General features: G+C 38.7%; 1 protein-coding gene across 2 annotated transcripts in view; it reads right to left on the bottom strand.

The window, feature by feature from the left end:
* Positions 1-13,503: 13,503 nt before the first annotated feature.
* Positions 13,504-18,729, bottom strand: part of LOC127632891 (alkaline phosphatase-like) — a 34,735-nt gene continuing 29,509 nt past the window's right edge. For both annotated transcript variants that reach the window (XM_052111713.1, XM_052111714.1), the window contains exons 11-12: positions 18,493-18,612; positions 13,504-15,958 (exon numbers count right to left, since the gene is read on the bottom strand). In XM_052111713.1, the coding sequence (XP_051967673.1) occupies positions 15,690-15,958; positions 18,493-18,612 (389 nt within the window). In that variant the 3' untranslated portion in view covers positions 13,504-15,689. The remainder of the gene's footprint in view (positions 15,959-18,492; positions 18,613-18,729) is intronic.

The following is an 18,729-nucleotide window of genomic DNA, read 5'->3' as shown; positions in this document are numbered from 1 at the left end:
CCCCTCCGGCCAATGTCGCCATTCCTCCAGGGCTGCTTTCATGGCGAGTAATTCTCGGTTCCCCACATCATAGTTTTGTTCTGCTGTGGACAGTTTTCGGGAATAGAAGGCACAGGGGTAGAATTTCGGAGGTGACCCATGGCATTATGAGAGAATGGCTCCGATCCACCTCGACTAAGAATAGATCATCTTGATTCAGATGATGCAGAATGGGAGTGGAGGTGAAGCGGACTTTGAGGTCCTTGTATTGCTGATGCAGACCAACAAAGTGTGGTTCCCCCTCCTCTTTGCATGGACATAAGGGGTGCAGCAATCGTGCTGAAGTTCCTGATTAACTGTCTGTAGAAGTTAGTGAACCCCAGAAAACATTGCAGTTCCTTCAGAGAAGATGGTTGAGGCCAATTTAAGACCCTCAGAACTAATGATGTAGCCCAAGAACGACACAGATGTCTGATGGAACTCTGATGAAATATTTCTCTGCCTTGGAGTAAAGCTGGTGTGAGATTAGATGGTGGAGAATGGCTCTGACATGTCCGATGTGTTCTTCCGTGGTATTGGAATAAATTAGAATGATGTCAATGTATACAATCACCCATCGGATTAACATATCTCTGAAGGCATTGTTGATGAAGGACTGAAACACTGAAGGACTATTGGCAAGGCCAAAAGGCATGACCAAGTATTCATAGTGCCTACTGCTGGTGGAAAATGCTGTCTTCCATTCGTCCCCCTCTCTGATATGAATGAGGTTGTAAGCACTGTGCAAATCCAGTTTGGTGAAATACTTGGTGGTTCGTAGCTGTTCCATTGCTGCCGGGACTAATGGTTAAGGGTAACAAAATTTCACAGTGATATCATTGAGAGCATGATAATCAATGCAAGGTCAGAGACCACCATCCTTCTTGACCACGAAGAAGAATACAGCCGCAGCAAGTGAAGTGGGTGGTCATATGAAACCCTTGGCCAGCTCCTCCTCAATGTAACTTTTCATGGCCTTGGCTTCAGGTTCAGATAAAGGAAAAATCCTGCCTCGTGGTGGTGTTGTGCCTGGTAATAGTTCAATAGCACTGTCACTGGAACAGTGAGGGGGAAGTTGTGATGCTTTGGTCTTACTGAAGGCTTCCATCAGATCTGTGTATTCATTTGGTTATTTGGGTAACTCAGCAGTTTTCTATGTGACTGATGCAGCTCCAACAGATATAGGAATTACTGACCTCAGGCAGTTGTAGAAGCATGTGAAATCCCATTATGATATCTGTTTCTCTCTCCAAGAGATCTGTGAGTTAGGTTGCTGAAGCCAGGATAGTCCAAGAATTAAAGGATTGTGTGGTAAGCGAATGATTTAGACGTGTGAGTTCAGTGTGTATGATGCCCACTTGAAGGATGATATCTGTGGTGGTGAATTGAACATGGCCAGTCCCCAGAGGATGTCCATCTAGTACTGCCACAGCCAAGGGAGATTCACAGGGAATTAGTGGTATCTCAAATTCTCGGGCTAATTCTTCATCAATAAAGATGCCTGTAGCCCCTGAGTCGAGTATGGCATGAGTGGTAAATTACTTATTTGCCAAGGAAATTGTTATCGGCACATCAATGCATGAGGTCTCATGGAGAGTTAGAGAGACATTACTCACCACCAGTTTAGATGGTTGTGCTGGTCAGACGGGACAGGTTGCTCATAAAAGTCCAGGTTGACATGGCTTATATAAGCATGGGCTTTGTCTGATGCAGCATTCTCTCGCCTCAGAAGTCAGATGTGCATGCACTATTTGCATGGGCACAGATTCGTCAGCAGAGCATGTCGGCTGATAATTCTACAGGGGAAATTTAACTGGTCTCCGCAAGCGAATGAGATTGTCAATACGTATGTCAAGATCAATGAATTGGCCCAAGGTTCTCCCTTCATCATGACATGCCAACTCCAACTCCAACTCAAACAGCACTTTGAGCGTGTCATCAACCCATACAGTCTGTGCAGTGAGAGTGCGGAATGACAGGGTATATTTGGCGGCTGTGTTTCTTCCTTGTTGGAGAGAGAGCAGCTGATAACCAGCACTTTTCCCTCCCTCGGGATGTTCAAACACCTCGCAAAAGTTGTTGTTTGAAGCTGGTGAATTAAGTGAATTTCGAACCCTCGTAAGACCACACAGCAGTAGCCCAATCCAACACCCTCCCGGTGTAACAAGGACTCAGGTAAGTTGGGATCCATAAGCAGTTTTTATTGAACACACAGATGTAAACGGGCAATGGTCAAGCAATGGGCGAACAGGGCAATAGTAGGCAGGCTGAGAGCGAGGTGAGGCAGGCAGAATGTCGGGGCAGGCAGCAGACAGCAATACGGAGAGGCAGACGAGAGTTCAGGTAGGCAGGTAGCAGTCAATCGTGGTCAGGAGGGAAAGCAAGGTCGGTAAACAGATCAGTAATGAAGAATGTAAACTAGAACGCTCAGTAGTGTAGCCGGAACAAACAAGACTTCGCAGTGAGTGTGTGACTGCGTGTAGCTTAAATAGAGGGAGATGAATGGGGATCAGCTGTGGATTAATTAAGCCCGGTATGTGGGTTGCGGAGGTAATTTAGAATTCAGGTGAATCGGATCTCCGGTGGCCGATCGAGGAGGTGCCTTCGTAGGCGTTTGTGACACCCGGTGAGCAGCGAACATACAAAACAAATGCGACTCTGCTCCGTCGATTAAAGCATAGGCTGTTGGCCCACGAACATCAAGCACTGCATCAGAAATCCCTTACATTTAGAAGGTGTGCCGTCAAACTTATCTGGGAAGGCGAGTCGTGCATTGGTGGTGATGGGATTCGGTGTTGTCAGATTCTCCACTGGATCTGGTTGAGGTGTCAGCGGAGAAGGGTTTGTCATGGGTAGGTGAAGGTTTTGCAGCATTTTCACAATCTCCTCTGTCAACGAGTTCAGCCATTGTAATTGTTGCTGATGAACTGCCAATACACCAGCATGAGCAGAGAGTTTGTTGGAGAGCTAAAACATTTCTGCTGGATCAGTAGGTGGAGAAGTCTTCTGTAACAAAAACTCAGGAGAATCAAACAATAGATCCATTTGCAGCTTGACTTGTAAGGTCACAGAGAATAAACAGCAGGCAGAGGTCAGTATCCAAAATATACAGCAACGTAGGCAAATCCAATAATGTTGGTCACAAAACAGGCAGAGGGTTGAGGCAAGCAGAAAACAATGACAAAGAGTATTCCAGGAACAGATCAAGGTCAAAAGGCAGGCAGCAGAGAATCAAGAAGATAATAACACACAGTAGTTCAAACCCAGACAAACTATAATAGAAAAACACTTGTTTAATAGGAAAAACAAGACTTCGCAATGAGCCCTGTGTATGCAGTGCTTCAATAGTCCATGACATGGGTTACTGGTGCATTGTAATCAGTCCCGCTGAGGATAATGGGAATCGTAGATCGTAAGAACAGTTAATACTTGGGTGACAGCGCTTTCTGTTGGTTATCGAGGGGAGTGTTCGTAGCAAACACAATGACGTCTTAAGCTGCGTTCACACTGCCAGCTACTTTGTCGCTGCATGTCACCAATGGCAGGTGGTTAGGTCGCTAATGGTTTGTATGGAGAGTCTAATCAGCACTGTTTCTTTACAAATAATATTATTATTAAAATATTAGGATCTAGAGGCATACATACGAAATGGATACAACTACCATCACAACTCAGCAAAATACTCAGAAACCAAACAAACGGAAAAAGACATCATCTATCGACACAAACGATCTACAGTCTACAGAAATCGAGGTCAGTGTACTTACTTCAATCAACAACAAACCAGAGTTATTGGTCACACTACACAATGAAATAAAAGAGCTCCGGTCAAGCCTGGAATTCGCCTACAATCAATACAACTAGAAAAACTACTACAAACTAGAACAATCCAACAACTCCCTTCAAGCAACTGTCAAAACATACAGCAAAAAAATGGACTTGGTCATAAAAGAAAACAAAACAATGAAATAAACCATATTAGACATTCTAACTAGAAACATGCGCGATAACCTGATTTTTTCCAGCATTCCCGAAAATCCGGCCGATAACCCTGAAGAAATGATCAAAGATTTTATGGAAACTCAACTCAAACTCCCACCAGAGAAAAAACAAAATCACCTATTATTGTTTTTATTATTATTACTGCTACCACCACTACTACTATTATTGTTATTATTATTATTATTATTATTATTATTATTATTACTAGTATTATACTACTACTACAACTATTATTATTATTATAATAATCTAAGTTTAAATCTATATCTTTCTTTTTCTCTCTCTCCACAACATCACCAGAAAAAATTTAATTAATAATAATGATTACTATTATATGACATTAAATGAACCTAGTCCTTAAACTTATCACAGTACATGTAGACACTACTATATCTATACATCTATAATTAAGTTTGTTTGTTTTGTTTTTTTATTGTTTTTTGTGTTTTTTATGTATATATATATATATATATATATATATATATATATATATATATATATCACTGGTCCCTTGTATAAGCTGCTATGTCTTGTTAATTTGTGTTTTGTTCAATAAAATAAAAAAATTTAAAAAAAAATAATTATAGGATCACGTGAGCTCTACCATCTTCTCTCATATTGGCTGTTGCTCCCGAAAGTTGCTATTCATTTGCATAAAGTTAAACATTTCTTAACTTTGTCGCAGCGCTGGACATGCCCACATCCGGTCGCTAACGGTCGCTCGTGTTGCTGCAAGTCACCAGCTCTCATTGAAAATGAATTAAACGAGGTTGTTTTGTTGCTGCGTGTCTCTTGCAGTGTGAACGCAGCTTTAGTCTAAACTCTGACTTTTTCTGTGTGTTTAGTTTGTATTTCCTAGAATGGGCCATTCTCCATTCATTACATGAATAAGGCTGTCTACTGCTTGTATACTGTTAGTAAAAAACATTAAATGGATGCCCTCTATAAGTCTCAAAAGAGGTGTACTGTTATTGGAGAACTGTGCAAAAACGAATAACACTTTTTTCAAATATCCTGCTCCGCTTCCAAACATTTGTTTTCAATCATGCATGTTCAGCCTGAGAGTCTGGTGGTCATTTTACTGAAATCTCAGTCTCTTTTTCTCACACTCTTTATCTCTCTGTTATATCAGTCAGCATGTAAACTGTTTTAATTATTGATGGATCCAATGTCTTTTATGAAAACAAAATTATATTACAGTCTCAGCCTAAAAGACATCATAGTCTCACCCAAGCCTTAAGAAAGAGATGGGTAAATCATTTCACACAGAAACTCCATCCATACCAATTGTTTGTATGTTCATGGCTCATAAGCTGAAAACACAGTAATGACATAAAAAAGCATATAACAGCAATAAAAGCTGTGTTATTACCACAAGGTCTCTCTCCTTATGGAAACCATTAGCTAGTGTCACAACATTGCTGACGACACCTCTACCGTAGCTCACACACAGCTTTACTATAACCGGTGAGTCTCAGCACACAGCACAGATCTTCAAAGAGCTATTCCAGAGTTCTTACCTTTAAAAGATCTCACATTCTCTTCTATTTTTGTTATTTTTTCCATTTCATGGCGAGCAAATCAGAATCTATACAGCTAAGCATTTTCCATTCTATTAGCAATCGTTATTGATCAAGAAAAATTGTAAGCAGTTTCAAAAACCTCTCAAGAGGACCAGATCCCTTCCTGTTATTATCTCAGATCACCAGATCCCATTATTATCACAATTTTAATAGCATCTTGAACCCTGTTATTGTCAAACACTCTACATGATTATTATGGCCAGGTCAACGCAAATACATTTTCGTTGGAAAGCGAATTGTTTTCGTTGTTTATGCCTCTCATCCACACTAGAACTGCGATTTCCTCCACCTAAAACTGAGGTTTTCAAAAAAAACGCTCTCCATAACCCAATAATATGGAGCATGATGACCTTAGGAAAACGGATGTGGACTATGTCAGCCTCAATCAATTTCTTCATAGTTTATTAACAAATGTTTGAACTCTTTTTGCACTGTTATGTTCTTAAAACTCAAGTATCTCTTGGTTAATCAAGACCAGTGACCGAAGTTAGCATTTTAATACTAACTGTTACCACAGCAGTAACATAAAAAAGAAGTTTACATAGTGCACCAATAACAAACAGCTGTCCTGTAATGTACATTTACCCCTGTTTGACTCACATTTGGATGTCAATAATTGCACTTCAAGTTCTTCCACCACAAGAGACTTTAACAGAGGACAGTAAACGTTTGATAAAGAGTTACCAGAACTGTTTGGCCATGACTACACAAAACCAGGGGTGTAAAGTAACAAATTACAAATACTCACATTACTGTAATTAACTACTTTTCCCCAAGAATTGTACTTTTTAAGTAGTTTAAAAATGGAATACATTTACTTTTACTTGAGTACATTTTAAGTGCTGTAACTGTACTTTTACTTTCCCACCGTCTATGTCTGCTACTTCCCTGTCCTGATTTTATTTGTATCTATCAATATGATTGGCTAGGGAGTTTCAATCAAATCACATGTAAAAAACGTCAACAGCAGCTGCAGATCTGGCGCCAACTGTGGAGAATTCCTCAAGCACAGTTTACAGATATATACAGATTTACAGAACATAACCGGCCGCACCAGGAAGGGATTTTCACAGTGAAAAAGGTGAAAATCATGTCATGCCAATTGCTTAATCGTGTCATGTGAGTTTAACTTGCTCAAGCCAGATATCAGCATTACTGCTACCTCTAATTTGAAGAAACATATCAAGGTAAATTTCATATTTCTGCTTACTAGATTCTGTGTGTCTATAACGTAGCCTGCAATGTTATCAACAGGTCTGGGTGATAAAATGATCTAGATGTTTATCAGAAAAAAGAGAGATGTCCTTGATCAGTAGAGTAGTTTTCTATATTTAGCCTATATTCTACATCTAGAAAAGGGGTGTCCATTGCATTGATCGTGATAGCAAGAGCACCACTGGTTGGTTGATCTAGATTTAATATTAAAGATTGACTTTTTATTTCCTGACGTCTGTCGCTGCGTGCTGTTTGATTGACAGGCGGCTAATGTTTGAGCCCTAATGATCAAATACACTTTATAATTCCGCCAATGCCTGTCTTGATGAAGCATTAATTTAAACACAGTCGTTTATGTCTAAAGTGAACTTAAACAGTGGGACATAAAGTGTATTTTGCATCAAAATGTTGGACTTGAAGTGTACATGTAACCGAGCACTGTCTAGAATGTTATGACATACTGTATAAGGCTATTAATCAAACAACAATAACAAGGAAACGAGAAAACCGCTCACAACTTTTGGCCAATAATGCTTGTTTATTCTGATCATGTGTGAAATTGGCTTTGATTTTAATTTCTGTAACATTGTTTAATATCGTTAGTATATATTAGTTATTTGATTTATTCAGACTTTCTCTGGAATCACTGTGACCGGTAGATTGCTATAGGGTACCATTGTTACCGCAATGTATTAGACCAGGGTGTAGACCATACTGGAGCTTTAATATAGGAGATACCACCTAGGATAACCAGGTAGGGGTAAGCCATATAAAGACTCTCAGTCACTGCTCACTGCCCATCTTAGCAAGTTGTATGGACGTGACTAAGCGGCAATATCGTCTTGTTATGAGACAAGCCAAACCAGACAACATTAGTTAACCCTACAATCACTTACTAAGAATGGGACTGGCTATCTTGTGATCAGGAGGTCTACGTAATTTAATAACGGTCGGCGTGAGACTCCAAAGAGACAATTGAGTACTGATGGAAAGGACAATGAATAGAAGAAGATTTAGAGTAATCAATAACTTAAAAACGTTATATTAAAAGAATGATCAGAAAGTAATTAAAGCTTTAATCTAAATTAGAGGTTAACTTATATTGAAGTCAGATAAATTAATAACAGAATCAATTTGCAAAGTGTAAATTAACAATAATTGCTTTACTTCAGCGCTCAGAAAAGACAGAACAACGCAGAAACCTTCAACGGGCAATTTACTGAAGTTCCACTCTGTACCGATAAGTGTTCCCTGTACATTTGCATAATTGTGCTTTAATGCTAAAACACTGGGTTGAACGTATTTGTTAAAGATGAATTATTAGTTGCTTCAAGAATCAACCTCCTAACTTGTTCTTATGATTTCTAATGAAATACCTCAGGAGAAATACTAATAGAAAACAAATGAGAAAATAAAGAATTAGAGCTATAACATTAATATGGAAAGCATAGCTCAGATAATTTGGTCTTTATTCTTATAAGAATTTAATGAGAAAATGTTTGTTCATTTTAAAATCTCTGAACACTGATTACAGACTTTGGGGTCTTGGTCAATCTGAGCACAGTTTGAGACATTGTAGAGATCTCTTCTGATTTCTGGAGTCTTTGTCTCAGGAGAAGCATGGAGACTTCTGCGAAAAATCTCTATTTGCTTTCCATTTAGTCTCGGTGCTTACTAGCAGAACACGTTGAGATATCAAAGAGATCTCATTTGTGATTTTTCTTTCCTACAGGCGAGCATACACCTGACAGTTCATGATTGTTCATGGATTCCTGTTAAAGGAAGCATTGAATTTATTGTAATGGTAATGTATGTATTATATAAGCTGATAAATCCACATGAATAGTGTTTCCTAAAAAAAAACCTCAACCTAGTGCCTTTAGAATGGACCAAAGTGTTCATTCGTGAATTCATTTTATGTGTCTTTTCATCTGTGGACTCATTTGTGGCCATTTCCTCTCATTATTCTCATTATTCTGGGCTCCTATAAAGAACAAACCAAAGCAATATGTGGGGGAGGCCAAGCATAACTTTTTGCCCTTCTAAATTAATTTAAAGGCTCAGGCAAAACTCACCCCTGTGGCTTTGCAGAAAGACAAAACTTGTTATTCTTTGTTTATAAAGAAAAATGATGTGGGCCAGAAAGGGTATTAGACAAATAAGGATCATGCCATTGAAAATGAATGACTTGAAGACTGATTGCTTGGCCGCTGCAAGTAGCTGCGAGTGTAAACAAGGCTTTAGATACTGTGATAGTTTACTGTAATTTGCATTTATCAGTCTTTCAACTACTGTATACAATTCTGAAATGTATATCCATTCTCTTCAATGGAATCTTCTGGAAAACAATATTGTAATATATATTTTTTAATATGAAATAAGTGTGCTTGTAAAAATCTGGCAGTTATTCTCAGTTGTTGGAATGTGTTAGTAGTTAAATGACTATTTGTAGGGCCAAGGGTCAGGCTAGAGAATAGGGTAGATATTCAGGTTTGTGTTATGTTCATAACATTACTATGCAGACTGCGTGTAAGATGACTAACCCTATCATTAATCAGTCACATTTCACAATTCCAGATTTCAGAATTTCCAATTTCAGAACAAGCAGGATACACACATTGGATCTGGCATCTATTGTAGAAATGTAAGAAATGTATGATCTATACATACTTTAACAAATGTAACAAATAGGGTGATATAGAGTAATTTGGCAGATTTTATGCACATTCGACCACAATTTGTTGTGATTACACTAACATTGGGGACAATCAAATGAGACTTGATCACATGAGAACCCAACTAGAATATATATTTAGAATATATACATTGTATAAAATACTGTATATTAATAATAACGTGGTCTATAACTTATTTAATGATTAAAATGCTTTTAATATAAATGGAGAAATAAAAAAGGAACATTTATAAGAGTAAATAAATGTAATAGGGCCACAAATTCATTAAAACTTCATGTAATTAATTACATGATTTGCCTGATAATTAATACATAATCAAATACATAGCATCACATATGCATATTGTGGCAGCAGACAAGTAAAGCATTTATAAAATAAAAAAAGGCTTTATAGATCAAAATATTGTTTTATTTCCATATCATTGAACATAACCCCATTTTTAATAGTTGGTGATTGTACTCATGTGTTAGATGGGTGCTTTTGGAGCATTGCATATCACTAATTTTTTAGGATCTCTAGTCATAAACTGAGCGTTTTAGGAAGCTGTCAATTTAAACATACTTTGAAACCTTTAAAAACTGCTCACGTTGGTTCTACGAGGCGAGCTACCTGTACAGCTGGAGTTGCGCTGACTGCCCCCTACTGCTCTAATGGTAGAAGCATTCCTTAAAAAAGTATTTACATACAGCTGCATACATTTTTTCATGAATTAGTTATAATATAATTAAATCGCACTAAATTAATTTTTCTCTCCACCCTCTCTACTCTGGGCATCACTGGAACTGTGCTTGGCTGGTTCAGCTATATCTCTCAGATAGGTCCTTCGAGGTAGCCTGCAGAGGTGAGGTATTCAAGCCACATCATTTACTTACTGGGGTACCTCAGGGATCAGTGCTTGGGCCACTTCTCTTCTCCCTATACACAACGTCACTAGGACCCATCATCCAGTCACATGGTTTCTCTTACCACGCAACTCTACTTGTCTTTCCAGCCCAACGACCCCACAGTGACCGCTCGAATCGCTGCCTGTCTGGCAGACATCTCGGCCTGGATGAAGGAACACCACCTGCAACTCAACCCAGCCAAAATGTTGAACACAACATCAACGTGCAGCTGGGTACAACTACAGTATCGCCTTCCAAAACGGTCAGAAATCTAGGGGTAACCATTGAAAACAAGCTACATTTTACAGACCACATCTCAAAGACTGCAAGATCATGTAGATTTACACTCTACAATATCAGGAAGATAAGACCTTTCCTCTCTGTACATGCCACACAACTGCTCGTTCAGTCACTTGTCATAACTAGACTGGACTACTGTAACGCTCTCATTGCAGGCCTTCCTGCATGTGAAATTAGACCTCTGCAAATGATCCAGAATGCAGCAGCACGTCTGGTCTTTAATGAACCAAAGAGAGCACATGTTACACCACTCTTTGTCTCTCTCCACTGGCTGCCGGTTGATGCACATATTAAATTCAAGGCCCTGATGCTGGAATACAGAACAGTCACTGGGTCTGCTCCAGCATACCTGAAATAATTTATGCAGAGCTACGTTCCCACCAGAAGCCTGCGGTCGGCTAAGGAACATTGCCTTGTCGTACCAAAACAAAAAGGCACCAAAACACTTTCCCGGACTTTCAGTTTCATCATATCACGTTGGTGGAATAACCTTCCCAACTCCATCCGTAAAGCTGACTCACTCTCTATCTTCATAAAACGGCTAAAAACACATCTTTTCCAAGAGCACTTAATCAGTCACTAAAAAGAAATATATATTTAACGCGTTAATAACGTGCGATGAATTTAACAAAAAATAAAGCGCATTTAATCGCAATGCTTTCCTGAGAAATTCAAGCGTGTAGTACCACCTGTTTATTCCAGAGGGCAGTAAGTGAAATTTCAGCTGTGTGAGCAACACACAGTTTATTACAGTTAACAAAACATTAACAACCCTTCAGTGGACACAACACAAACATGCATTACGTTCTTGCGTTCAAAACACTTGAAGGAGCGCAAATGCGAACTAAGGGATCTCAAGATGTGTTTAAAGATTGAGTATTAAACTATATTTAACTTGACACAGTGACCTAAACATTTTATTTTTATGACGCAACACACCCGAGACGCGACACAAGCATGTCTGACGCAGGTCATATGGTCTTTACCTCACAAATATTTAATTACCAACAAGGTTAAGGAGGTGTCCTTTAAACTGTTACACCGTTTTTACCCAGTCAATCTTTATTTAAGAAACATGCTCCCTGAAATAGATCCACTTTGCTCCTTCTTTAATGCTGTAGATGAATCTGCCCCTCACCTTTTTTGGGAATGTGTCCACGCTGTAGTATTTTGGAGAAAATGTTGTTTGTTTGTACGTACCTCTATTTTAACTAGTTTTTCTTTGCTTTATAAAGACGTTTTATTTGGTGTTCTCAGTTTTGATAACTTAAGTTAATATTTTTTCTGTAAATGTCTATAAAGCCCCTATTTGCACTTTTTTTTGTAAAGACTTGAAATATTATTTAAATACTCTTTGTACCTCCAACAACTCCAAAGCATTGAAAACCATTGCACTTTGTAATGAATATAAAGTCTTGGCATTATTGTAAAATATATCTGTAGTATTGTGTACTATGTATACCCCTGGCTTGTTTCTAAAAAAAATGTCTGTTTTGTATACTATTCTGACGATAGTGAAACTTTGTAGTATGGCAGTTTTCGTACCACTGTCTCCTTAAGATGATTCACTTATGTTTTCCTCTTTTGTAAGACGCTTTGGATAAAAGTGTCTGCCAAATGAATGAATGCAATTGTAAATGTAAAGACATTAAGAACACAGTGTTGTATCTTTGCCTTTTTGTTTGATTTTAAATTGAATTGTTTGTTTTTCACCTCCGAGCTGGTTGGTTTGGTTCATTGCTTAAAACTGTTTTTATGAAAGAAATTAATGGGAAATATTACTGCACTTACTATTTAGCACTATAACAAAAAAAAATTCCTTGTCTGTCTATTTCTTCTGTGCTAGGTTCTGTACTACTTCAGCACAAATTGCTGGCTACAGTATGTTTCTAATTTGTAAGTCGCTTTGGATAAAAGCATCTGTAAATTACTAAATGTAAATGTAAAAAAATACTTTCAGGGGGCCTGGGCAACTCAGCAAGTAAAGACGCTGACTACCACCCTTGAAGTTGGAAGTTCGAATACAGGGCGTGCTGAGTGACTCCAGCCAGGTCTCCTAAGCAACCAAATTGGTCTTGAGCATTGGGAATTGGGTAATGCAAATAGTGGAAAGAAAAAAAAGCACTTTTGTGCTCTTTTGGAGTTTAGAAAGCAAGGCTGGACCCATCTCTCTGACATTCTTATTGGTCAGTGGATGCCTATGTCAGAGTGCATTGCAGGAAATGTTAAAATGCTCTTAATATTTGGTCGAATGATGTGAGCGTCACTTTCACAAACGTTTGCGATTCCATGCTACATCCTTGCATGTCCCCTTTGAAAATGATGAATTTGTAGTATTTAGGTTTGTTTTTACGCAGCATAAACTTTTGTGTGTATGTGCCCTTACACATTCATACCCATCAAACCTTGCATCTGAGCTTTCTCTAGCCTAGTGTATAGTTACATATAAAACATTCAGAGCTGGTGGTGCTGACTTGGGAGTATTTTACCAAAATGTTTTGCAATACTTCCTGCTTATGCAATTGTCATATTTAATGGAAACACATCAGAGCATTGAGGTCAGAATCTGATAAAATATCTTTCTTAAATGGCCTTGAAAATGTATGAATGTTGCTTTTACACATTCTTTTATAACTTATCAGAATCATTTTTAATGACTAAATGTCAACATAAGCTATATTCCTTTTCCCATATTGCTCATTAAGGGCCATTTACTGTGGCTATAATCTGTGCATTTTACTAAAGCCACATCAGTGAATGAATGCCATTTGAAACAAAATGACACATGCAAAAAAATTTCTCTCCCCTATTTATTGGTGAATAGCCAATAAACTCTGGAAAACAAAAGAAATACACTTGAAATGAAAACATCCTTCATTTACATTGAGTCCACATTTTTGTGATTATTCACATGTATTTCATTTGAATTGTCTACATTCATTGAAAGGCTCATAAACTGCTATAGATACGAACATGCAACAATTGCACATTCTGTACTGTCATTCAGATTCAAAATGAAAGGAAGTGAGTTCAATACATTTCAAAAGATACACCACATTCAGTATGATGATCAAACTAGATACAGATAAAGTTTGATTTCAGACCCACCAAACAAAGTTTAAGATTTCGACAAAATGACATCTTCCAGATGATAACACATAACTCAACAACACACTCTCATGCAGAAATCGTAAGGATTCGTACGCCTTTTCTAAATTTGGCTAATTCGTATGAATTCATCCGACTTTCACTACAGCCAATGACGTCACTGGACATCGTTTCCATCTAATTCAAGAGAATTACTTATTTCTGTCACACACAACAGCTTCCTGTCATGTTTCCACACTCTATTGATTGGTTAGGTTTAGATAAGGGGTTTGTGTAATGCCTTGTGCACAGAACTTGTGCTTATTTTCGCATTTAACATCTGAGCATTTGTCAAGAAATCGTAGGAATTTATATGAACAAAATTGCAGGGAATCATATGAAATAGCCAACTCGTAAAATATCTAAAAATTGTCACGAGATTGGGTTGTAATTCAAATAGATCACTGGGCTATCAGGGTGTACTGTTTGTATTACACAACATTCTTTCCTGTTATCGGCCTCCTGATGCAGCACAATGCATACTACACAATCAAGTGCTAATGAAGAGCACAAATTACATGATATTTCACCAAAAATGATCCCAACCAACATCAAAACTAACTAAAAATAAAAGTTGCCCATGTGACCATGACCATTTTCCGTGCAAAAATGGCGTATTGTGTACGGAAACTCTCAGAGGACAGTAAGGGCATTTCTTTTCTGAAATAGGTTTGTGTTCCCGCCAATAGTTTGCACTCCATTCGAATGTTTTGCATTCCCTCGCAATAAATTAACCATCATAACCAAAAATCATAACCACAAAATGTAGTTACTGTAGTTTTACTACAGTAACCATATTTTAACCATAACATTTGTAGTAAAATCATAGTAATAATACAGTAAAACCATGGTAGTATAATATGGTCACAACAGTTTTACTATTAACACTATATTTAATTTGTGGTACAAGTATGGTTTTAAAACCATACAACCCCAAAAATAAAAATAAAGAATCATATCTTCAGAATCATTTTTGTAATAAAACCATAGTAATAATACCAGAAAAACCATGGTAATAAAAAAATGACCATTCTGTCCCCAAAACAGCAAAAAAAAATAAAAACATGATTACATCAGTTTTATTAGTAACACCATATTTAATTGTAATTTAAGTATGGTGTTTCAAACCAAATGGTTTCAACCCAAAAATTCAAAAAAAAATACAAATAAAAAAAGGAAGGAAAGAAAGAAACCATAGTTTAACCATGGTAATTGTAATAACCACAAAATTAACCATGGTTAATACAGTCATCGTCACTACAATATTACTATCGTAAAAACATGGTTTCTGCCCAAATAAAAAAATTGTTCCCAGAGTCATAGTTACTACAATATTCTTAAAGTAAAGCAAAGGTTAATTTACCAAGGAATGCAAAACTATTTCAGTAAATAAATTCCCTCCCTGTCCTCTAAGGGACTCCGTAAATGTGAGTCTGTTTTAACTTTAACTCGCAAGACAAAATTTGTCCACATTTTACTGCATTACCTTTTGTTACCATCATTGCAAAAATACATATGAAAAAAGACAATTTGTTAATGCGATCTTGATGAATTTACGACGGAAAATGATGTTGTGTGAGCTTTTAAAGGGCAAGTAAAAATAGTACTGCACTGCTTTTTCTTTCCATTATTCCAATAGAATATCAGAGACATTCCTCATATTGAAAGTATTCTCTTCAGGCTCTTCATAATGCCCAGGCATTGGTCCTAGGGTTGATAATCTGTTGTTAAGAAAAAGTCATACAAATTCATACAAAAATGAAAGAAATCCACATGAAGGAATCAGTTAGGATAGTTCCTAATCTAATTACAGAAGGTTGAGTGATGATTCAAAAAGCAACAGGTCAACACACGAGCAATGCAACTCCGAGAAGAATTGGCAAAATAAGGGAGACGTGGTTGACAGAGGTGGCCACTCCAGATCTTGCCCAGCAGTGGTCTTTGTTTTGACCGATGCATGCTGCGTAGGCCATGACATGGGGAATATAATGCTGCTCCTGGACTCCATGAAGAAGATGGGCCATGGGACCTTTGGAGAAGATGGCCACGTCCTCACCCCCATGAGTCTCCGAGCGCAAGGGAACAGCAGACTGTGCCTGATAGTTATTTTGCTCTAAGGACAAAAGAAAGTCAATGGAAGGGATGACGATGCACTTTACATTATTGTTTTTGGGTTTTGTTCCGTCAGTGAAAACGGCAATAAAAATAGACAAATCTATGCAGCAGAGTAGTAATAAGGCAAACAGGAGAAGGCAGAGAGTAATGGGGATGAGAATAAGAAAAGAGAGTTAAAGAGAGAGAGCGGAGACGGATAAGAGAATAAGAGGAAAAATGAGAGATGAGACCAAGTCGAAAGAATAGACATAATTCTATGACTTGTCAAACAGATAGAGAGAGAGAGAAAGAAATATAGGGATAATGGAAAGAGAGAGAGACAGGCAGTTTTTCATTATTCAACTACGTGGCGGTTGACTTGTACTGTATGGCCTTTAGAGTGCCGGCTTTTTGATTGTTTCAAAGCAGTGTAAATATGGAATAAACATGGTTTAAAACACAATTTGTTTTGTGCTTTGCACTGTTGGCTGCTGGGAACGTATAGTGAACATGTCATTTGGGTTAATAATTTGGGCCTATGAAGTTTGTATTAATGTCAATGTTTGAGTTTAAGGGCATTTTTGCAGTGTGGTCTCATAGAATGAAAGTTACTCTATATACATTTCACATGCAAACTGCAGCCAAACATGTAATGAAGCACATAATTTCAGTTTTGCAAAAACATTGCAATGCTACATACATTTAATGAGACAAGGCTGCAAAACACCATAAGATGTTGGTTAATGGAGAAAAATAACATTGGGAGAAAGTCTTTGAAGTTCATCCTGGATTAACTGCAGAAGTGCACATAGATGCATTGTCCTTTGTTTGTTGGCTGATGAAGGCTTTTTTTGGCATTTAATTGATAGTCTATGTATTTCATTTTAAGAGTGTAATCCATCATTTAGTCAGTAGTTTAGTCGTGAAGTGTTCAGCAGTGAGATCCTTTCACAGCGTGTTGAGAGTTAATGTTGTTCTGTGTAATGTGTCTCCAAAATGAGATCCACGTAACCCATTTGTCATTGAGTCTCTTTTAATAATGTGGCAGGGAGGAGGGCGGGGCCGGGTGTTGATTCTACACACCTGGTCCCTTATCAGGCTGATCAAGCCTCCAAGAGGGATAAAGGCCGACTGCGGAATATGGTGCGGGAGAGAGAGATCGTTTACAGGTATGTCCGTCGTGTGTGTTTGTGTCTTTTGTTTAAGTTTATCATTAAAACAATTATTTATATTGTCAAGCCGGTTCTCGCCTCCTCCTTTCCCTTAAATCCCTTTACACTGATGTCGAAATCCGGGAAGGAGGAGGGATGCCCGTCGGGGAGTCCGCGACACTGCCGTCCATGGGATGGAGTAGCCCGACCACCCGGATGCGGTGAAAGGCCGCCGTCCGCGAGGCGAGTGGGGACTGGATTCCCCGACCGCCTGGAGCGATGGAGCCACTGCCAGGGGCGGAGGAGAGCCCTGCCATCCCCCAGAAATACGGAGGGGTCGAAAGAAGACTGCCGTCCACGAGGGGAGGAGGGAAGTGACTCCCTGACTACCTGGAGCGGTAGGGCCGCTGCCAGGGGTGGAGAAGTGTCCCCACGAGTCGCCGGGAACGTGGAGGGGCGTTCTGTCCACCAGGGGTCGTGTGTATGACTCCGGTCTGCCCGGGGAGGAGCGGCTGTCATCCACCTGAGAGGGTGGAGGAGTGATCGAGGACCATGCGACGGTATATCAGAGAACTGGTGAGTAAGTTTTTTTGGGGGGGAATATTTATTTTGTAAAATGTATATTTTCTTAATGTACCTAGTCAAAAGGTCCCCTGTATAATTAACTGTTACTAGTAGTACCTCGTAATAGAGTAGGGATTCATATTCTGATGTTCCAATTGAACTGCCAGTAAAAATGGGCAAACCCCAGAATCTGCTGGACTGCTTTACAAGAGTCAGAGGTCGGCCAGTCGACAACTGCCTTTACCTTGGCTGGGTCAATTCGGATGCCATCAGGCTAAAGGATGAATCCCAGGAATGGAACCGACTGTGCATGAAACTTGCACTTCTCCACCTTGACAAACAGATGATTCTCCAGCAGCCACTGAAGCACCTGCCTGAGGTGTTGCACGTGGTCATAGATATTACGGAGAAAATCAAAATGTCATCAATGTCACGAATCAGTTGACCATGTCCCGGAGCATGTCCTTGACGAGTGCTTGGAAGATCAATTGTCTGACCGTGACAATTAACAGCATTAGCTGGGAGATCATTTCTTTTATATGTAAGCAAAAAGGACATTATATTGAATCGATATTGAATCTAATCTATCGAGAGCTTGTGAATCGGAATCGAATTGAATCGGGAAATCTGTATCAATACCCAGCCCTAATTTTTGCATATACTTTATGCTAAACAATGTTGGTAATGTGTTGGTCACCACTCCAGTAGCAAAACCAGTTGAGAACCACTGGTTAAAAGCATTAAATCAATTATATATCAACATTCCAAGTATCCCAAAAGTACATCCCCAGGCTGTTAAAAAAAATCACCAGGAAGCGATAAGACTGCAATTACATACCATAGTCCACAGTCGAGACATTTTCTCTTCCACTATTAACCAGTTTGAACCCTGGGCCATTTCCATACAGAATGGATGTGAAGGGTTTATTGTCAACATCACTCATCATGGGGGCTAAACCTGCAGAAAGACCATTAAAACTTTGAGTATGAACCCTTTGTTTACATGAACATCAGAAAGTCTGTTGCTAGAAAGCTGCTTAAGACACGAAAGCCCAGTTTGCGTTTGCATATGTGT

This window comes from Xyrauchen texanus, chromosome 39 (genome assembly GCF_025860055.1).
Source record: "Xyrauchen texanus isolate HMW12.3.18 chromosome 39, RBS_HiC_50CHRs, whole genome shotgun sequence".
NCBI lineage: Eukaryota > Metazoa > Chordata > Actinopteri > Cypriniformes > Catostomidae > Xyrauchen > Xyrauchen texanus.
Note: the sequence above shows the minus strand (reverse complement) of the source record. Positions and strands in the feature narration are given on the sequence as shown.